The sequence below is a fragment of the Thalassophryne amazonica genome, chromosome 3, assembly GCF_902500255.1.
Source record: "Thalassophryne amazonica chromosome 3, fThaAma1.1, whole genome shotgun sequence".
Classification (NCBI taxonomy): Eukaryota; Metazoa; Chordata; class Actinopteri; order Batrachoidiformes; family Batrachoididae; genus Thalassophryne; species Thalassophryne amazonica.
Window position 1 is genome coordinate 58,597,631 of NC_047105.1, and position 23,483 is coordinate 58,621,113.

The 23,483-nt window shown below is 39.9% G+C and overlaps 1 protein-coding gene across 3 annotated transcripts in view; it reads left to right on the forward strand.

Annotated features, from left to right (window-relative positions):
• The window catches only part of ca16b (carbonic anhydrase XVI b), a 435,606-nt gene that overhangs the window by 408,041 nt on the left and 4,082 nt on the right, over positions 1-23,483 (forward strand). For 2 of the 3 annotated variants that reach the window (XM_034166391.1, XM_034166393.1), the window contains 5 exons: positions 5,769-5,860; positions 5,992-6,120; positions 6,288-6,434; positions 6,580-6,722; positions 13,373-13,508. In XM_034166391.1, coding sequence (XP_034022282.1) covers positions 5,769-5,860; positions 5,992-6,120; positions 6,288-6,434; positions 6,580-6,722; positions 13,373-13,508 — 647 coding nt within the window. The remainder of the gene's footprint in view (positions 1-5,768; positions 5,861-5,991; positions 6,121-6,287; positions 6,435-6,579; positions 6,723-13,372; positions 13,509-23,483) is intronic. The other variant, XM_034166392.1, reaches the window with a different exon arrangement.

The window sequence follows — 23,483 nt, forward strand, 5'->3', positions numbered from 1 at the left end:
ACCCCCTGTGAGCAAGCACTTGGCTACAGTGGGAAGGAAAAACTCCCTTTTAACAGGAAGAAACCTCCAGTAGAACCAGGCTCAGGGTGGGGCAGTCTTCTGCTGGGACTGGTTGGGGCTGAGGGAGAGAACCAGGAAAAAGACATGCTGTGGAGGGGAGCAGAGATCGATCACTAATGATTAAATGCAGAGTGGTGCATACAGAGCAAAAAGAGAAAGAAACAGTGCATCATGGGAACCCCCCAGCAGTCTACGTCTATAGCAGCATAACTAAGGGATGGTTCAGGGTCACCTGATCCAGCCCTAACTATAAGCTTTAGCAAAAAGGAAAGTTTTAAGCCTAATCTTAAAAGTAGAGAGGGTGTCTGTCTCCCTGATCTGAATTGGGAGCTGGTTCCACAGGAGAGGAGCCTGAAAGCTGAAGGCTCTGCCTCCCATTCTACTCTTACAAACCCTAGGAACTACAAGTAAGCCTGCAGTCTGAGAGCGAAGCGCTCTATTGGGGTGATATGGTACTATGAGGTCCCTAAGATAAGATGGGACCTGATTATTCAAAACCTTATAAGTAAGAAGAAGAATTTTTAAATTCTATTCTAGAATTAACAGGAAGCCAATGAAGAGAGGCCAATATGGGTGAGATATGCTCTCTCCTTCTAGTCCCCGTTAGTACTCTAGCTGCAGCATTTTGAATTAACTGAAGGCTTTTTAGGGAACTTTTAGGACAACCTGATAATAAATTACAATAGTCCAGCCTAGAGGAAATAAATGCATGAATTAGTTTTTCAGCATCACTCTGAGACAAGACCTTTCTAATTTTAGAGATATTGCATAAATGCAAAAAAGCAGTCCTACATATTTGTTTAATATGCGCTTTGAATGACATATCCTGATCAAAAATGACTCCAAGATTTCTCACAGTATTACTAGAGGTCAGGGTAATGCCATCCAGAGTAAGGATCTGGTTAGACACTATGTTTCTAAGATTTGTGGGGCCAAGTACAATAACTTCAGTTTTATCTGAGTTTAAAAGCAGGAAATTAGAGGTCATCCATGTCTTTATGTCTGTAAGACAATCCTGCAGTTTAGCTAATTGGTGTGTAACCAAACAAAGTGCAACAATTAAGTTATGTGTAACAAAATGGAATGACACAAGGAAAAAGTATTGAACACGCTTACTGAAATTTATTTAATACTTGGTGCAAAAGCCTTTGTTGGTAATGACAGCTCCAAGACGCCTCCCGTATAAAGAAACTAGTCACATGCATGCAGGTGTGATTTTGGCCCATTCTTCCACACAAAGTCTTCAAATCTTGAAGGTTTTGTGGACTTCTTCTGTTAACTCTGATCTTTAGTTCTTAGCTCTAGAATTTCAGACATCCTGTAACCTATGCCATCAGTATGTAAAAATAAGGTTGTGACGATATTGAGAGAGCTCTTTGCTTTTACTCTTCATGAGATGTTTCTTGTGAGACACCTTGGTAATGAGACACGGGACTGAAATAGCTGATAATAATTTTCACTGACAAGGGGCAGGAGTGCTTTCTAATTACTGATAGACTTCAGGTGGTGTCTTGGCTTTCCATGCCTTTTTTGCACCTCCCTTTCTTCATGTGTTCAATATTTTTTCCAAATGTCATTTCACATTACTGCTCATAACTTAATTTTTGTACTTAATTGGTTTGGTTTCTTTATATGTGTGTATTACTTGGGTTGTTACCGGTATCAGGTGAAAAGGTCATGTCAATAGCACCTTTAGAAATACATTTACAGAGAAAAATGTTGACGTGTTAAATACTTATTTTACCCACTGTATGTTATGATTTGGTGCTATGTAGATAAAAATAAATAGAGTTGAAAGTGTGATACACTCACAAATGACACCACACCAGGACTATGTTCAAGTCATGATCACCCAAGGTTGCTGAAGGCTCACACAGATGTTGTGCAGACGCAACTGCCAGTGGCCCCTTTGGCACTGATGCCATAGTGGCCAGATGACAAATACTTGATACTTGATGACGATACTTGAGTTGATGGCAAAAGTGTCATTTCTGACCACATCACAAACCACCTCTGATAGCCCAAATGATAGCATGTATGGCTGGGGAAAAGTATGAGCTATTATGTGGCAACAATCCAGCTTGAAATGGAAGTGCATTCAGAGAGTGGATACTTCAGTCAAGTTCCAGCCGTTCTTTGTTCTCTGTTATTTTTCTTTTATCTTTCTTTGTATTTGTAAGAGGATTATTCCTTTGATCTCTTTTCTAACATTGATACATCCTGATTGCTGGTATTTCTTCTTGATGTTTGTTGCTGATTACTCATCTTTGATTGTTGTCCTTTGATCCCAAACTTTGATTTTGATAGCCTTTGATTGTCATCTTTCTTGGTGATCACTTATCTTCGATGGCCATTGATCCTGATCACAGAACTTTGATCCTCATTTCTAAACTGATTATCCATCCCAAATACAAACTCAAATGAATCATATACAAATTATACAAATTTTAATTGTTTAAAACCAAACACCAACCCTTGATTTATAGATTTTTGGCTAGGTGCCAGCTGGCTTCCAACTCAGAAAGATTTATGGGCCAGTCAGAATTTCAAATAACCATTGAGAGATTTGAAAAAAAAAAGTCATGTTTTCAGGGGCCTTCCAGGGTTCTCATTGCAGGGCTGCATTGCAGACTTTGTGGGAGCGACCAGTTAGAACTTCGCTGCGGGCAGCTAAAAGAAAAATACTGCGGGTTTGGAAGCGACAGGATGAACTTCTTTAATTTAACAGGGGTAGCGGAGAGCAAGAGCAGCAGAACAGGTACACAGATGCAGATGCAGCCACTGCATGCCCATATATGGCACACATATATGAAACCGTGGCAGAAAACATATGACATGTTTTCTGCCATGGGAAGGGAGGAGACACAAGATCAGTGCATGTCTATTACTGGCATAAATTCTCAGCGTTTTGCTGGTGCAGGTGGGACTGAAAATACACATTGTGGGAACAGGCGTGGGTGGTAATGGCCCGAATTTCAGTGGGAGGGGACAAAAAATTAGTCCCGCGCAGGGCTCTATTTCTCATCCTCCCATGGCCCAGTGGGATTTCTTTTTGTTGTTGTTGCCTGATGACAAATACTAATGATATTGAGGAAAATTAGTGTATAAATCAACAAAAAGTGTAAAGATTAATACATTTCCTTTATTTCTTTAATTTGTATTTTTGGCAAAGATATGTCTGTTTTTCACTGCCTTTCAGGTGCAAAGGGCCTTTGTTCTTCTCTGTGCTGACCACAAAGTACATTTTAGTTGTCGCTGATGGACTTGAAAGTCACTTTCTTGTGGAGGCTGCAAAAGATTTCGTGAAAATGGTTATAAACTATATTAAAAAACATTACCTCCTTGGAAGAGGTAGAAAGTGAGTACTGTATGCCTCTCCACAATGGTATGAACAAATAATTATTCTTCTGAACCATTTAGTCTTCATCGTGGCACCTGCAAAGGATTTTCCCTTAGCCCTTTGCTCTTTGTTTTGGCTATTGAACCTTTAGCCATAAGAAATAATTGTTCCAGTCACGGTATAGTAAGGTTTGGTACTGAACATAAATTATCTCAGTATGCTGATGATCTCTTGCTATATGTATCTAAAGCAGATACAAGTATTCCTTCTATTTTGAAGCTTCTTGAAATGTTTGAAGAGATTTCTGGGTATAAATTAAATCTACATAAGAGTGAACTCTCATGGCACTAAATTTGGCTAAATCCTCCTTAGAAAATATTACAGTACCCTTTAAGATCTCTATGCAGAGTTTCATTTATCTAGGAGTCAGTGTAGCAAGAAATTTTGTTATCTTTTTAAAAATAATTTTGATAAATTACAAGTCAATGTACAAGATTTAAACAAATGGTCTGTCATCCCATCTTCATTGATTGGCAGAGTGAATGTTGTCAAAATGTCTGTGCTACCCAGATATTTGTATTTATTCCAGAGCCTCCCTGTGTTTATTTCCAAGTTATATTTTAAGAAACTGGATTCAATGATTTCATTATTTGTTTGGAATGATAAAACACCTTGCTTTCGCGTAGAACATCTGCAGAAATCAAAACAGGATGGTGGGCTAGCTCTCCCAAATTTTCGGTACTATTACTCAGCAGCTAATATGTGCTGTTTATCATGTTGGGTACACTATCATTCTGGAAAAAATGGTCCAACATGGGCGGAGTTGGAGAAACTCTCTTGTAGTCCCTTGTCTTTTTATAATTGGCGCATCAGTTCCACTACCACAAAATATAACAGTTAATAATCCTATAGTTCATAATTCAGTTAGAATTCTGAAAAGATTTTAATCTTCAAATATGAGTCGATCTAGTCCGATAGTAGAAAATACTTTCTTCTCCCCTTCTATGCAGGGCACTATGTTCCGTAAGTAATTCACACTGGGATTGACAACCACCTTCAATGACCTTTTTATAGAAAATGAATTTGCCTCTTTTGAACAGCTGTGAACTAAACATCGCTTGAACGCCTCAGATTTTTTTTCAGATACCTTCAACTAAGGCACTTTGTGATGAGCTCCATCTCAGGATTTCCAGATAGACCTCCCACTAATGTAATAGACAATGTAATGTCTTTTAATAAAAACCAAAAGAAAGCTATTTCTAAAATGTTACGCCTAATTTCTCATCTGGATGTCATGGCTGTTATCAAGGAGGCTTTGGAACAGGATTTTCAGTTAAATATTAGTGATTTAGGTTGGGCCGATGCACTGAGTAAAATCCACTCATCTTCAATGTGTGGAAGACATTCTCTTGTTAAGTTCAAGGTACTTCACCGAGTATATCTTCATAAAGACAAGCTAGGATTTATCCCCACGTGGATCCAACGTGTGACAGATGTTAATCAGCTGAGGCTACTTTGATACATATGTTCTGGTCCTGTCCTAAAATACAATATTGGGGCGGTATCTGATGCGCTAAAGAATGTACTTGGAGTCACTAACCATAAACCTGCTTTTGTTTCTTTTTGGGGTTACTTACATGGGATTAGGATTACCTTCCGATGGTCAGAAACTGATTGCCTTTTCAACACGGCTCCCACGCCACCTTATTGTTCTCAAGTAGAAAGATGCTGCCCCACCCACAGTATCACACTGGCTTAAAGATGTGTTGTTTCATCTTAAACTGGAAAAGATTTGTTTTGTCATGAAGGGCTCTGAAAAGATGTTTTATAAGGTCTGGAGGCCATTTTTGACCTTTTTTAGTCAACCATCAACAGTGGTACATGATTTTTTTTTTTTTTTTTTTTTTTTTTTTGTCTGGTATTCTGGATGATTTTTTTTTTCCTTCTGACAGTTTGTTGTTTTTGTGTGTGGGGTTTTTTTTTTGTATGTTTTTTTTTGTATTTTTTGTATATTGCTAAAATTCAATAAATATATTAAACACTGAAGTATAGCACTGTTCTGCAAGTGGATAAAATCAAGAACATCAACCAACATTGACCACTTTTATTGGAGAAAATCAGATCAGAATCTTGGATTTTACTGTTTCTGTACTCTACACTTTTCTAGTTTGCGGGAAGTGAAAAGATGGGTCATATTCCAAAATTAGTCTATTTCCATAATCCTATAAGTTAATCTTTCTGTGCGTTCTCTGCAGCCTTGACAGGGAAAAGGAGGTACTTGTTTCTATAGCAACAGTGGGATTCCAAATGACTGTGCATTATTATGAAGCCTGGATTGTGATTTAAAAAAAAAAAAAAACATTTTCAGTCTTTGTCTCCACAGCGGAACGAGCACGAGTAGGACTTGCCACTCTGCCTGGAATGAAAGGAACAGATTACATTAACGCATCCTACATAATGGTACGATGTGCTCATCACTCCCCTTTCTGTAAAATAAACTTATTTACTCACTGACTACGTGTTCAAATGATTAGTGTCCCGGTCATCCAGTGATCTTCAGAAATGCTAACGGCTCATTTGTGCCATCTCAGGGTTACTCCAGGAGCAATGAGTTCATCATTACCCAGCATCCCTTGCCCCATACCACTACAGACTTCTGGAGGATGATTTGGGACCATAATGCTCAAATTATTGTCATGTTGCCTGATAACCAGGGCCTGGTAGGCACAATGTCTCTATCTGACTGTGTTATTTAACTGTGTAGTGTTTAATCCATGACAAACCTCACACACTTTTCCTACATTAAAGAAATACTAAGTTATGGATGTAACCAGTCACCTGGTGAGAGAATGACATGAAAACATGTTTGACTTCTGTTTTTCTGAAGGCTGAAGATGAATTTGTTTACTGGCCGAGTCGGGAAGAGGCCATGAACTGCATTGCTTTCACCGTTACACTCATCAGTAAAGACAGACTGTGTCTGTCCAACGAGGAGCAGATCATCATTCATGATTTCATTCTGGAGGCCACGCAGGTATTGTACTGAGTATGTCACTCTTCATATCATTAGTCAGGGTTTTGTGCCACATTGTTGTGTTGATTATGGCGGTATATCATATCTGGAGAGAAGAAACAATTTATTTGTACTTTTATTGTATTTTCTCCCCCGTTTGTCACAGGATGACTATGTTTTAGAGGTGAGACATTTTCAGTGCCCTAAATGGCCAAATCCTGACGCTCCTCTGAGCAGCACATTCGAGCTTATCAGTGTCATCAAGGAGGAGGCCATGACTCGAGATGGTCCCACCATCGTCCACGATGAGTAAGTTCAGTGGGCACACCAAACGGATTTCAGTGGGGGGATTTAATTACTGATGGTTCGGTACTCTATTTTTTTCACTATGTAACAACATAGAAAAGTTTAGTTTCTACAGATACTGTGATGTTTTATAGGTTGACATCTGTTGTTTTGGTTAGGCATATCCGGAGCTAAGCTGTTTGTGTTACGCTCCTCAAATCAGCCCCAACATCTTGTGTCCTTCCACAAACACTTGTACCTTCAGTAAGATAGCTTGTATTGCAAGAACTACTTTTTACTCCCTCTCTTGACACTGTAGCACAGCGGTGCCCTGTTCTTCATACATTATTTAAATGATCCAAACTCACCTGGCTGATCAAAACTCTGCTGATCCTGGTCATGGTAATCTAGTTTATTCAGTTCTTTGAACCCAAGTGAGGATTTAATTAGACAAGCTGGAGTCAGTCATCTGATATGTTTGCACTCACATGTGGTTATTATTAAGGATTTATATATCCATCCTGGAAATCATTCTGGTGATTCTGGGAAACCACTGGAGAATTCTGTAGAACTGTAGGGTCTATATAAGTGCCCTGTTTGTGAAATCTTACCACAGACTTGTTCTGACTTCATGAGGTCTTGCAGGCTGCTACCTGCGCAGTGCCCAAGACTAAAGCTGGCTAGACTTCAAGATCAGTGTGTTTCCCAGGAATTTGTACGCAGTTTGGCTGTAGGACTTGCAGACATGAATACAGCTGGTGATTTGAATGGAATGTGGGAGTGAAAGTTGCTGAGGATTGTGTTGCAATCACATTTCATATCTGAGGGTACTTTAAATACCATAATTTCCACTCTATTGAACGCACCTGAATATTAGCTGCACCCACCAGTTTTAAAAAGAAAAAAGAAATTGTACATAAATACGCCACACTTGTCTATAAGCCGCGGGTCTCCACGTTGTAACATGAGATATTTACACAGAAAGATGTTAGACAGAAAGATTTTTAACTTTTAATTAAATATGTACCGTAAATGCTTTTCTTCCCTGAAGGTGACACGTAAATATTGACATCCACGTCATCCAGCATGCGCACGGTGCCTCTGCTCCACACAGAGAACTGAGTAATTTTAACTTTTTATTGAGATTTCATCGCATGCAGCCAGGATCACCTGGAGTCTGTGGTAAATGAGACGTTAATGAGGCGCTGTGACTTTTTCAACTTGTTGCACAAAGACAGAGAACCAGTGGGGAAGGGTGGGGGGGAGAAGGCTTCGCTCCGCTAACTGATCTGATGGCGCAACTCTGGCGCAAAATGCCGGAGAAGGACTTTTCTTCAGCCACTACATGGAATTAAAGTTTGATTAATCCACTATAACAAACAGGTAAGACCTTATATTTACACTGTGTGTGAATTTACACCATATGAGGGCACAGCTTTCAGGAAATCAATTGACGGCATCAATGGACGTATTTCGACTTAGGAGAAAGCCTGTAGAAATCCATAAATTAGCCGCATCATTGTTTTAGCCACAGTGTTCAAAGCATGTGAAAAAAGTAGCGGCTTATAGTCCGGAAATTACGGTATCATCCAGAGGAGTCATAGTGCACATCTTGATGGAAATTCTAGGCTGTACAGTGAGTTGTGATAGACCCGAGAGTGGACAAGGAGCCGTTTGTTTGAATAATCTGTGGTCAGATAATTTACTATCTCTGCTCTTGTGATCCTTGATGTGCTTTCAGAGGAATTACTACAGTAATGATGGAAGAATATTCAGTCTTGACAGATGCCTGTGCTATCCTGTGATGCTTGTACAGCTACTTTGAGCAGTTGTCTCTTCCTGCTGGGATGTCAGACATCTCCATTGCCAAGATTGTTATGGGCGTTTCACTAGTCAACTGTGAACCACCAAATGTTTGTGAGATCACAAAGGCAATTAAACAGATGAAAGTAGGACAAGCTCAAGCAATCTGCAGCATGGGAGCTGATGCTATTCTCCTGGCATTGCAAAAAAAAAAATCATTGTTTCAATCTGGAGAACCGGTCTCATCCCTATGGACTGGAATGAAGGACTTGTTTTCCTAATCTGGAAAGAAAGCGTGATCATATGGATTGTAAGAACTATAGGGGTTTTATACTACTCTCTGTGCCAGGGAAGGTGCTTGCAAGGATTACTCTTGATAGCATTTAGTTCCAGCTTCTTGCTGCTCAGGCACAGGAAGAGAGTGACTTCACAACATGGAAATCAAGCATTGACCACACACACGCTGCAAGTACTCATAGAATCCAGTCATGAATGTTGTTGTTGTGTCTTCGCAGCCTATGTTTATTTTCACAGAGTATTTGATTCAGTTGATCAGGCCGCTCTCTCAGACATTTAGAAAATTTGTGGGATACCAAAGACATTGCTGGACATCTTAGCCAGCCTATACAAAAATACTGTGAGAAACGGTGGCAGAGACTCTGAGTTTTCCCCCAGTGAAAACTGATGTTCATCAGGATTGTGCTATGGCTCCTGCACTATTCAGTGCTTGCATGGTCTGGGTGGTGGGTCGGGTTGTGGAAACCAGCCATCGAGTTGCTACTGCTGGTGAGGAACATTTTACACACCTTGACTTTGAAGACAGTGCTTTGGTCTTTGCAGAATCAATGGATACCCTAATTCCAGCACTTGAGAAGCTGAGTGAGGAATCAGCATGTATGCATGAAGGAAAATAATTCTATCCGGACAGATAATTGTACTTTTGTGTTTAATTAATGCATCACATGATATTGACCTCGTAAACTGAACCCCTCCTAAACCACTTTCTGGATTTCAATTTCATGCGCACTAGTACTATAACTTGGATTGGTATCAGTGCGATATTGATGAAAATGACTGGATCAAATCTTAGAAATTTAAAAGAACAAAATCCTGTCTGATTAGTCTTGTATTGCACAGTTTAATATTTTTTTGGGCTTTATATATGTTTATTTAAGTGAGTTGAATATTTATTCCACATTTTAAGCTGCTTATTTCTTTCATGACGAGGTTAACAAAGTACAGACAGACAAATATATTTATTAGCAGATTGGTCCTTTTAAGCAAGGCAAAAGGATATCTGATTGGTATCAGTATTGGGAAATATTAACGGTTACAATATCAGTATTGTATCAGAGATGTGGTATTGTGCTGAAGGAAACTATTTTGTGTCCAAACACCATGAGGTTATTTACCCTATTCTTGCAAGATTATACAAGACAGAATACTGTCAACTGTAGGGGTGGTGGTCAAGTGGTTGGTGTCCTTGTTTCCAGTGTGGAAGGTTCCCGGTTCAAGGCCACCACTGCCCATTCTCTTTTTAATGTGAAGTTGCATCAGGAAGGGCATCGGCGTTAGAGTTGTGCCAAATCAGCTTGCAGATCCACCTCAGATTCGCTGTGGTGACCCAGAGTGAAAACAAGGGAGAAGCCAAAGGGGCTTATTTGTGCAAGACAGAATACTAGCACTGCAGTTGGTGCAGACATACATAGAGTTTATATTCAACGGTCATTAAAAAGATCCAGGACTGCAAACTAGTAATAAACCACTGAGCTGGACCCATTGGTTAGCACTCTTGCTTCACATGTTGAAAGTTCTACCAAGTAGTCACAGAAAGTACAGGTTGTTTTGTGCCCCCTTGTTTCTGTTTCCTCAACATCTGAAGAACCATAATGGTCAAAGGCCAGTGAAGCAATAACCAAGAACTTTTTGAGTGATTTTCTTAGACAAGGTGTCACAGTCTCTGTGTCTGTTATGTAGGATGCACTTTGTTGTCATAAGTGCCCATTTTCTCTTGGACCATTGGTCTGGGTCTGCAGTTAAGAGCTTTGCATGGCAGCAGGCTTGACATCAGCGTGTCAGTGTGTGAATGAGTGAAGGTGATGTGTCATTGTAAAGCACTCTGAGCATCTGTCTCAGATTGAAAAATGTAATATAATTATAGTCCATTTACCATTTGCAGCTGCACAAGGACTTTAAAAAGCAGACACACATTATCATGGTTATCAGGAGAGATGAGCAATTACCTATAACTGACAGTCACCTCTGATATATTTTCATTATATTTTACTTAAGAAGTCAGCTGTGTAGGCTTATTAAATCAGTCGTATTCTTTCTATAATATTAAACCTGCTGCCTGTGAGAATGGAGGCTGTGCAGTATGTAATAAGGACTTGGTTTGGTCAAACAGAAGGAGTCAGTCGTACAAAATAGAGCATCGAACACTTTTTGAGATCGGGGGTTTATATTTAGACTTCCAGTCGTCACACAAGTAAAGTTCCCGAGCTCCTGAAAAGTTGTATGGTTTCTTAGATAACAGCTTTGTCAGTCAGCTCCACATCACAACACAGCACCCGAAATAACACAGGACTGTCTCTCCATCAATTTATGACTGGATCTTAATTATTCATCTCAGCTACCAGATCTGACTAGACGTGAAGCTGTGTTTTCTTTGACTGCAGTGCGTTTTATGGCTACAGCCATTTGTGGGTTGCAGAGGAGGACAAATGCAGATGTAACGTTATTGTACGTAGGAGGAGTGAGACTGGCCAATGAGCAACTCCATGTTCAGTGCTGTGAAAAAGCTATTATCCTGATTTCTTCTGTTTTTGCAAACTAGTGTCTGAAGGTCATATGAAATTGAATATGACATGAACATAACCACAGTGTTTTTAAATACAAATTTAACATACAAGGGTTGGCTGAAAGGTTCTGTCTCCAAAGCGATTATTTAAATAAGCAAAATATCAAAGGCATACGCAGAATGGCCTTCAACATAACACGTGCACAATATTCAGTAAAAAATGGTAAACGTACATGGACATATGTTTGAAACAACATGCTGTTATTTAATTCTTCACGGTGGAGAGTTGTGCATCTGTGCAAATTTATCAGTGAATGAGTGTTGCCTTTGTGTAAGTGTCGAGTAGGACAAGTCTTTATGACCATCTTCACCTCATCCCAACAAAGCAAATATGCCATTGGGTGACGAATTTTAGAAACTAAAATTAGTCAGTTTTGTGAAATTTGAAAGGCCGTTATGGCTGGGCGATATGACTTAAAATTCATGTTGTGGTATAAATTGTCCATTGTCCAGCTGGCACACACACGCGCGTCATGGTGGACAGTTATAAAGTCATGTCCTTCAAAACATGGTAGGTGTTCTCCAGCTGTGACATCCAGGTCCAGAGATCTTAACAGCAACTGCTGTGTGCAGACATGCCCATCTGTCCGTTCAGCCCACAGAACAAAGTGTCACTCTCCTTTTCTTTTCCCTTTGATCATTTTTCTTAGTTATTTGTGAAGTAATTGTGTATGTAGTTATTGTAGTAATTATTTATATACCTATCCTGGCTGTGGTCTCTGAGTTTAATTTAACATGTCATGTGCACTGAGCTGTCATTTCCAGCTGTCAGTGTGTGGCTGGCCGGCGATCAGCTGAGAGGCACCTTGCCGTGCTGTGTGCGCTCAGTCGTAACTGGCCGGTCCCCATGTGCTCGTGTGTACATACATATCAGCATTACATGCAAGTGTGCTCGCCCCCTTCCCCCACCCCGCATGTCATATGTGTTGCGGGGGGGAGGTGGGGGCACAAAAGACACACACCACATGTGTTGCGGGGTCAGCCGACACTCTAGTACGCCACATGTGTGTTGCTTGGCAACGCCACACTTGTGGGGCATTTAGACATATTTCACAGCCAGCTCGGCAGTGGTCACCTGCTTACTATTTTTCTGCTGGCTGCGCGAATGGCACCATATTTCCTGAGTGTTCCGTGAGTGGCGTTCGATGTTCGTGTGTGGCACCTGGAATTTGGCCGACAGTCGGCAGGGCTCTCACAGGGCACTCTCTGTCTTTCGGCCGCTGGTGTGCACGAATGGTTGTAGCATCAGGTGTACGAGGCGTTAGAGGCGGCTCCAAATTTTCTACAAATGGCATGCAATTCCTTCTTCATGCGCCATTCAGCCTCATTCATGTTATGTGTGAAGGGGCCTTAAAGGCTGTACAATTTTAAACTGTAGGACCCCTGTAACACATGTTCCCTCACAATGCAAACAGTACTTGTCATCTGGGTCTTCCTAAGGAACCAGTCGTCATTCCAGTGGCACCCGAGAATCCCCTTTAGAGACCAAAGGCATCCAGTCATCACTTTAAGCCACTGGTTAGCATCCAGATTGTGCAATCACACAGTAAGAGGGGAAACACCAAGACCTGAATGATTTGGACTTTGTTCTCCAAAGCAATCTAAATTGCCAAATACCTCTCTCCAGTAACCTCACGAATCCATAAGATCTTCCCTGGCATCTGGTCCCAGACACACAATCTGGAAAGGGTTATATAGTGTGTGTGTGTGTGTGTGTGTGTGTGTGTGTGTGTGTGTGTGTGTGTGTGTGTGTGTGTGTGTGTGTGTGTGTGTGTGTGTGTGTGTGTGTGTGTGTGTGTGTGTGTGTGTGTGTGTGTGTGTGTGTGCGCGCGCGCGGCTTGTATTCCATTTTTTCATGGCCATCTGACATGATTATTTTTGACATAAGCTCAAACATATGAAATCAGGAAGGAGCTGAAATATTCTCCCCACACTGTGTATGGTTTTAAATTGTGTGAAAGGAGCACTGCAGTGTTATTGTGCTGAGCTGAATATTTGTGTTTCTGCACAGGTATGGCGCAGTGTCAGCGGGGATGTTTTGTGGTCTCACCACATTGTCCCAGCAGCTGGAAAATGAAGGAGTAGTCGACATCTATCAAGTGGCTAAAATGGTTAATCTTATGAGGCCGGGCGTCTTCACTGATATAGTAAGTTCACCTTATTGCAAATGGATCATTTGGAAGCAGCATTAGTCATCAGTCTATTTATTGTGTTGTGCATAATGGTTTTTAATGCACCGTTCATGGTCCCGTAGGTTTGGGGTTTAATGTTAAATGTTTAAAAAGTGCCACTGTGCACGTATAAACACGCCTGATTAAAACAAAACGGCACTGAAACAACATGTGACCTTTTTCTTAATCATTAAAACTACATTCATTGCAACAGCCTCTGGACATGCTGCGAAACAAACAATGAAGAGTGTAGTGATTCACAAACGTTTTGCTGTCAATGAAGAGGTCTGGTCACTCCCCACACTCCCTACACACATCCTGCATGTTCCTTTTCACTCTTGCACAAATTTCTACTGACAATGAAAAATACAAGTTATCGTCCACTCAAACATATAGTAAAACTGACAGGAAATCCAAGGTCTGTGCCATCCTGTTGTGGTTTTGACTGATGTTTGCTTCACAGCCATCAGAAGTTCCTGCTGTCTTCCCAGTCAACAAAAAAATTCCAATTTTGCAGCAGTTTAGGGCCCTGTCCCACTGGCATTTAGAAGGATTTGCGTATGGATTGCGCACAGAATTGGCCCATATTCGCCAAACATCCGTAATATCCGTGTGACATGCCTGTATGAGTTGGCCGTCATCCGAACATGCCCGTGATCATCCACAGAGGCACGTATGTCCGCAGCCAGGATTTTTGAGCTGTTCAAAAATCTGAATGCGGATGACATCCGCCTTACATACTCAATTCATACACAATACATACTCACTCTATGCGCTGTATATCTGCCGTTAACCGCTGATATCCGCAACTGACAGGGATTTGCGGCTTGACAGCGGACCGGGACAGTGTGTAAAACAGATATATTGCGTGCCCATCATGTCCACATCACAAACTAAAATATGTTGTAGCGAATGCATACAGATTGGCCACGAATAAAGCGTTTTTATTACATCTGCTTTGCATCTGATTTGTGGACAGTCTGTGAATGCATAACAAACACATCACGTAAACCCAAAGTATTATATGAGGCAGAAAGCGACATACTTGCCAGTCAGTGCCGGTCCGGCTGTGTAAATCCACAAAGACGCAGCTGCTGCAATCCAGGACTTTTATTTAATACCAACAAAAGGAAGAGTTGCTGTTTATCCACAACTCACTCAAAAAAAAGAAAAAACACTGTCTCACACCCCGAGCGGCTTCCCCCCTCCCGCTCCCCAAACTCATGAACAGTTAACCCTCGCATGACAACACTCTGTGATCACCTTGTCCAAGTCCAGCAAATGCTCCAGAGGCTGTGGTGTTGGTGTGAATAGTGATGCTGACGGCCCGAGTGCGCTTCTTTTATGACCGCAATGCAGATGCCGTGCACGCGCAACACGTGTGCGATGCATTCATAATACACCCGTAATACTGCCGTGATAATCTCAATGTGTCAGATCTGTTTCCTCACTACATGCATTATATAACCGTGATTGTTCATCATATATTCGCTATATATTATTAATATATCCGTAATTCATACTGGGACATTTGTCATTTTTGGCCATTTTTGTTGCGGACGACAACGAACGCCCGCGATTTGTATACTCAATTCATGCGCAATTAATCCTCTCCCCAGTGGGACAGGACCCTTAGGAACCACTGATGGAGTATATAAATTGTCTGTGGTGAATGAGTTAACACATTTGCATAAACAGACGTTACAACATTTGCATTTGTGTTGTTGCCCGACTGACACATCTCCACTTAAGCCTCAGTCGCACCGAATAATAAGCAATGAGTATGTCAGCGATTATTTGAAGAATGATCCTCTATGTACCTCTCTGTACCTCACATGTACCAGGTATCATCCTCTAGTGAGCGACGACCGACCTGTCATTTAACCCCCGTCCAAGCCTTGAATGGCTTGTGTCACTGCATATGATCCATGTACCTCCATGTAATGCGATGTTCATGCACGTTTAGGCATGGGTTTGGTCCAAACCTCCAGCCCTGCCACACTTGGTCTCTTTAAAGTGTGGGTTTTCAATTCACAGCATCCATTCAAGATGTTGTCACATTTTTTTAAATGCAGTCCAAAAAAAGACATTCCTGCACTGTTCACCTGTGTTTCAGAGTCTTTAAATGCACCAGACCAGCTAAAATTGAACCACGGGTTCCTGGACAGTTGCCTCTGTGCTTCTTCTCACTGGCTTTATTTCTTTTGCGACTTTACAGTCATTTTGACACCGTGATCCAACTTTTAACTTTGTATTCGTCCATTAATGTCTGCATAATCGCTCTTTTGCGCCATTTCGTTCTGCGTAAATGCTCGTCTTGAGTGTGAGTCATTGCGTCAGTGTGCACACAGGAGTGAGGAGCTCATCTGATCCATTATAATAAGATGTTAAATCTATCATAAACATACTTTTACAGCTGCTTATAAAGAAGGAATGAACATGCAACTGTTTTACCAAGCCATTACAATCAAAACATTACAAATAATCACCTTTTAGTCTGTTCCAAATACATTCTCCACCTCTGCACCCCAGACAGAGAGCGGGAAAAAAAGGTCCAGATGAATCAGTCCTCTGTGATTCCAGAAGTAAATAGAGGTGTTTTCAAATGCCAAACTCTGACAGAAAATGATTAATCCGCTACAAAATAATTTTATATACAGCATCTGATGCACAAAGCAGGTGGGATTGTAGTGCGCAAGAGGGCAGAGCCAAAATAGCTTGTCCAGAATAGCCTGTCCTGTCCTCGTAGCCACCAGGTGCTCAGATAATGGGCTTTTAACAGCCTCGTCCTCACGACAAACACGCCTCTAAAATCCTTGTTTGTCCTCATAGTACCCTGTACACAAACAGCCCCACGTTGTTGCTAAATTTTGAACTTCTTGAAATTAGCGTCACGCTCAGAGATGAGACTCGTTAGCCGAATATTCTGGCTCTAAGAGCCTCTCAGAGCCACCATTCTCCCACGAGAGTTGAATAACTGGACTTGTACCAAAATCATGCTACATGGCTCAAAATTCATCCTTCATTATTCGATGGGTCCAGGGCTTTATGAAAACATATCATCACAGCAATCTCTTGGTGGCAAGGAAGATTGTCTCTTGATGGTGGACCCGGAGAAAATCTTTATCCAGGGTCCATCTGGAGACGCTTGTGCATGTGTTTGTTTAACATGGGAATGTTGTTGGACGCTGACAAACTCAGTGTAATGGACAGATCCTTAGCCTGATCCCATGGCTGGGAAATCACGGACGATTGTGGTCTGAAGACCTGCTACAACTTTCATCTGCCTTCACAACCATTTGGTGTGGAGGCATCACCTGATCTGCTGTTGAGGATTTCTTGTTTCACCAGAGCCCCATTAGCCATCTCGTATTCAGGGATTCTGTTGGGCCTTCATCATTACCGGAGCAGCCACGGGGCACATAAGGTCCCTACCGTATTTCACCCCAACAGGCAATTTCAGGGTTGGATCATCGATTTCTGTTTAATACAGTAGATGTCGGATGCAGCTCATGGGCTGTTTTTATCTTGCTTAGCGTCATCAGGTGTTAGATCAGAGGTCTCAAACTCATTCCAGAAAGAGCCGAGAGGGTGCAGGCTTTCTTTGCAACCGCAGCCTCCACCAGGTGATTTCACTGATTAACTGATTCCACCTACTCAAAGTGATGTTAATCAGTGAAATCATCTGGTGGAGTGTGAGGTTGCAAAGAAAGCCTGCACCCTCTCAACCCTTTCTGGAACGAGTTTAGATTAATTAGAAATCGATGATGCACTAACTTTAACTTGGGTTAAAGTGATCTGAAAATTCCATTTTGTGCAGCGTTGGGTTTCAGCATTAAGTTGACAAAGGATTGTAGAGTGAGCTTTCATAAGTATTATTTGTAATATTAATGATGTGGGGAAATGACTAAAATTTCTGAAAAAAGGTTAGAAAATTATTCTTTTTTTTGTTGATCTGTATACTGTAAAGTTGTGACTTCAGTTTTACTGCTGAATACTTTGTCGTGAGAAATATCTCACATTCGTTTAGCGTTTCAATTAAAAGTCTCACTTTTATAACTCTCAATTTATCCCTTTTTAATTAGCCTCAGGGTTTTCATCACATCAGGCGTACCATCCTGAGATAGAATGGAAATGCTTTTTCTCTGTTTGGTGGGTGACATGACAGTCGCTAACCATCTTTGACATTGTATATTCTGCTACTAATATAAGAATATACATGAGTGAGATAAATTTCTCTGATATACTCCGTATTTCAATGATGTAGAGTCCTCTACAGCCGGTGTGGCAGGGGTACGCCCCTGCAGCATCAAGTGCCGTGTTTGACTTGACATAAAACAAGTTTAAAAGACAAAAAAATAAATGATGACAGGTTGAATATGCGCCCCACTAAGAAAGAGGAGACTGGAGGGTGAAAAGGGGGCCATCTGTGCTCCGGACTCCAAACGCGTACACGCTGATGCACACACACATACACACAGATCGGCTCTCGCTGGAGTGGAGTGCACGATTGGAGTTAACACACACTTAATAGGAAAACTTCAGTACTGATAAAACAGGCTGGTGTCGCTGTTTCGTTTTATTTATTTTCATTGAAATTTTAACGGAGAAGCGCTGCGTAAAAGCGGCACCGCTGGTGGGTTAAGAGCTGTCTTTAATATTTATATCTTTAATATGATGCGAGCATGCGAAGCTCTTACTTTCACCCCTCATTATTTCTCATCTCCAACTTAACTTCATAATGAAATGAATTCAGGATCAAACTAGTATCTCGTGTCATCGCAGACATAGTGTGTTTATATATGTTTCGGTTTGACAAACTGACAAACTGGTTGGGATAGTATAAACAAAATTCATAACTCCAGGTGAACTCTTCACAACATCTGGACTGGGACTAATAAATTAATTCAAGTCTATTATATAAATAGTCTGATTCTCTTATGTATTTGTTTCAACAACTACTGGCTGTACAAATGTGGGACTGAGTTTCAATCAATGTACAGTAGTGTTCAGAATAATAGTAGTGTTAGGGTTAGGGTTAATAATGTGACTAAAAAGATTAATCCAGGTTTTGAGTATATTTCTTATTGTCACATGGGAAACAAGGTACCAGTAGATTCAGTAGATTCTCACAAATCCAACAAGACCAAGCATTCATGATATGTACACTCTTAAGGCTATGAAATTGGGCTATTAGTAAAAAAAAAAAGTAGAAAAGGGGGTGTTCACAATAATAGTAGCGTGGCATTCAGTTAGTGAGTTTGTCAATTTTGTGGAACAAACAAGTGTGAATCAGGTGTCCCCTATTTAAGGATGAAGCCAGCACCTGTTGAACATGCTTTTCTCTTTGAAAGCCTGAGGAAAATGGGCCGTTCAAGACATTGTTCAGAAGAACAGCGTAGTTTGATTAAAAAGTTGATTGGAGAGGGGAAAACTTACACGCAGGTGCAAAAAATTATAGGCTGTTCATCTACAATGATCTCCAGTGCTTTAAAATGGACAAAAAAACAGAGACGCATGAAAGAAAATGGAAAACAACCATCAAAATGGATAGAAGAATAACCAGAATGGCAAAGGCTCACCCATTGATCAGCTCCAGGATGATCAAAGACAGTCTGGAGTTACCTATAAGTGCTGTGACAGTTAGAAGATGCCTGTGTGAAACTAATTTATTTGCAAGAATCCCCCGCAAAGTCCCTCTGTTAAATAAAAGACATGCAGAAGAGGTTACAATTTGCCAAAGAACACATCAACTGGCCTAAAGAGAAATGGAGGAATATTTTGTGGACTGATGAGAGTAAAATTGTTCTTTTTGGGTCCAAGGGCCGCAGACAGTTTGTGAGATTACCTCCAAACTCTGAATTCAAGCCACAGTTCACAGTGAAGACAGTGAAGCATGGTGGTGCAAGCATCATGATATGGGCATGTTTCTCCTACTATGGTGTTGGGCCTATATATCGCATACCAGGTATCATGGATCAGTTTGGATATGTCAAAATACTTGAAGAGGTCATGTTGCCTTATGTTGAAGAAGACATGCCCTTGAAATGGGTGTTTCAACAAGACAATGACCCCAAGCCCATTAGTAAATGAGCAAAATCTTGGTTCCAAACCAACAAAATTAATGCCTCACAGATATGAAGAAATCATGAAAAACTGTGGTTATACAACTAAATACTAGTTTAGTGATTCACAGATTGCTAAAAAAAGCAGTTTGAGCATAATTGTTTGTAGCCTCAACAGCAGATGCTACTATTATAGTGAACACCCCTTTTTCTACTTTTTTTTTTTTACTTATAGCCAAATTTCATAGCCTTAAGAATGTGCATATCATGAATGCTTGGTCTTGGATTTGTGAGAATCTACTGAATCTATTGGTACCTTGTTTCCCATGTAACAATAAGAAATATACTCAAAACCTGGATTAATCTTTTTAGTCACATAGCACTACTATTATTCTGAACACTACTGTAACAGCATGGAAAATGCAGATTTATTGTGAAACTGTCTTGAAAACATTGATCATGCTCATCAATTTCTATTTATGCCTGGTTGTCACACGCTAACCAAGATGGTGGCACTCTAGCAAAAGCCAGCGAATGAGCAGATCATCCCGGTCCTCCATCTTGTGATTCAATAGATGATGGGGGGGAGTTTGACACCACGAAAAAATTTATAAACAATACATATCATTTTTTATATCAGTTTTGATCTTTAAATAATCTTGAGGAACAAGTTTTAAGATGACTATATGACACAATAAGTTGATCAGACACTTGATCATTGATGGAAACATTTCCATTGAATCGTTCAACAGCAAATGAGATTCACCTGCACAGCTGAACATTCATTCATTCATTCAGTTGAGCATCATTGGGAAAATTTTCATGACATCAGATCAGAAAAACAATATCTGTGTATTTTGTATTGAAATTTGAAAAAAATAGGCTTTCATTCCAAATTTGAAAATGTATTCATAAATAACTTGTGCATTGAGACCTGTCAAACATCACATCACCCATCAATTGTGTGTTAATTTAAATGATCATAGTATATTATACTGAAAGCAAAAGAACACTGGTTATGATGATGTTGATGATACTGTATTCAAATGTAGCCTCCACTGTTCCCCTTGTGGGGAGTTAAGAAGCATTTAGGGGAATTCCCAGTGATGTTACTGGGGAAACTCCCAACAACCAAAACAAATGCAACTGCTCTTGGTGATGACTCTTGTGCTGCTCAAAGACTGAAGAAGTGTACATTTTATTGCACAAAAATTTTATGTAATGTGGAATTGTGTCAGAAAATGTAAAGTTAGTACTTCTGTTGACATTTATCACTTTTATTTGCAGAAAACAAGACGTTGTTAAGGGCCCCTTCATACATAGTATGAATTATTATTATTTTATTTAGCACACAATGAAAATCACAATTTACAAAAAAAGAATAAATAAATAAAAAATGTACACACACACACACATATATACACACACACACACACGTATACACATACATATATATACAAGTAATAATAAAAAAGAAAAAAGAAAATATGAGGATACTGTGCAGGGGAGAGGTAGAAGCCAAAGAGGCTTATCAGAGACCAAACAAAAAACAAAAATGTGACAACAATAAACAAAAGGATTATATCAGTTCATGAAGTGCAAAACATGTAAATCAGTCGAAACCAAGTAATATATTGACATTATAAATACTCATATAGGATCTTTACTTTTAATCGACTTTTGTATCTGTTTAATGTGATGGATGGATCTAGAAGATGTACTGTATTATTCCAAGATTTAACACCATGATATCTAATGTGACACTGATAACGAGTCGTTCTATGCAAAAATAAATGCAAATATGAAGTCTGCCTTGTCGGATAATTAGGAATTTGATGGTTATGCACAAAATAATATTTAATAAAAAGGCCAACTAATATCATGAAGAGCTCTGAAGACAAATATACAGGTCAGGAAAATATTTATGTGATAGATATTTAAGAGCTGCAATTTGTAAAACAAAGGTGCACTTGGAGCACAAGGTTTCAAAAAGTAACTATTCAAATTTTTTCTGCAAAAGAAAAATTTTGTTTATATAAGTTGCAAAGGTACTTCCCCATACAGCATTGCAATAAACCATATAAGGATAAACTAAACTCTAATATAATGTTAAGAGATTTGTAATATACATATTTTGCTTATGATTCCTATTGACTTAGTTATTTTTTTACTAACATGTTCAATATGTTCTTTCCAACACAATTTGTCATCCATCCATACACCCAAGAAACATGTTTAAGAGACCCTTGATATTTCTTCATTGTCTATGTAAATTTTAATTTGATCATGATTACATTTTTTATTGCCAGCAAATAACATAAAATTAGACTTATTTATATTTAACGATAATTTATTAACTTTGAACCACATCGAATAATTCAAGAGATCATTATTTAAACTTTTAACCAAACCATGCATATCTTTGCTGGAAATGAAAAGGTTAGTGTCATCAGCAAACAACAATGGAAATGTTGTGGTAGAAATGGATGCAAAATCATTGATATATATTATAAATAAAAGCAGTCCCAAAATTGAGCCTTGAGGAACTCCACAGTCAATAGAATTAATTTCAGATTTCAAATGAAGAAAAACATACTGTTTTCTCTCTAATAAATAATTACTAAGCCATTTATGAACAATAGCTTTAAATCCATATTTATTTAACTTATCTAAGGCAGCATAAATTCTATCCATCAGTTCAATCAATGTTGAATGATTTTTCCAAAATCCATATTGATAGTTATATAAAATTGAATTCTTAAGCAAATGATCATTTAGTCTTTTATAAACAAGTTTCTCCAAGATCTTTGAAAAACATGGCAAAACTGAAATAGGACGATAATTTGAAAAAGATGCTGGATCACCTTTTTTAAACAATGGTATGATTTTAGCAATCTTTAAATCAGATGGTACTATGCCGGTTTTCAAGGACAATGAAAAGATCAGTTCAGAAATTTCATGTATAACACATTTTACAATAGATGTATTTATTCCGCCATGGCCAGCTGCAGTTAGACATAGTCCAGCAATGATCCACGAATGTGATTGAATTGTGCATGAAGTGTGCATGAAGCAGGAATCGTATGTAATACGTGTAAAATCGTAGCTGCCTCCGACGCCTCGTACACCTGTTGCTACAACTATTTGCGCACACCAGCGGCTGAAAGACAGAGTGTGCGCTGTGAGAGCCTATTGAACCCTCTCGCAGCAGGTGTTAGCCAAATTCCATCTGACACACATGAACTTCTAACACCACTCCTTTGGCACTTAGAAAATGTGTGGCCATTCGCATTATTAGCACGACAACAGTCAGCAGACAATCACTGTCAAGCTGGATGTGAAATCTGCCCCCACGAGTGTGGGTTTGCAAACAGACAGTGACATGTTGGTGTGTGCACTGAACTGACAGGGGGTGTGTCCCCGACAGGATCGGCTGTGGAGATCTGTGGTTCTGGACGTCACGGCTGGGGAACATGTACCATGTTTGGACCGACATGAACTAACAACTGTCCACTGTGACACGCGTGTGCTTGCTTTTTTTTTTTTTTTAAAAGTCAATGTCCTTGATATCAGGCATTTTCCTGCACCTTTTACAGGACAGCGATGGTAGCTCAGTGGTAAAGTTTCTTGCTGGCAGTCAGAGCTTTTGGAAAAGGAAGGTTCGAATCCTGTGGGTGGCATGTATTTTTCCTTTTAACCACATCGCGCAGCTGCTCGCACTGTTCCCACATGCACGAAACTGTCACAGCATGTATTTTTTATTTTGGAACACAGTGCCAGCAGCTGCACGATGTAGTTCTGCTGGCATTGTGTTCCTGCGTGCATGAAACCGTTGCAAAAGCATCGTGCACGCCTGCCTGTCGGCTCGATGTTGTGATGGTTTGCT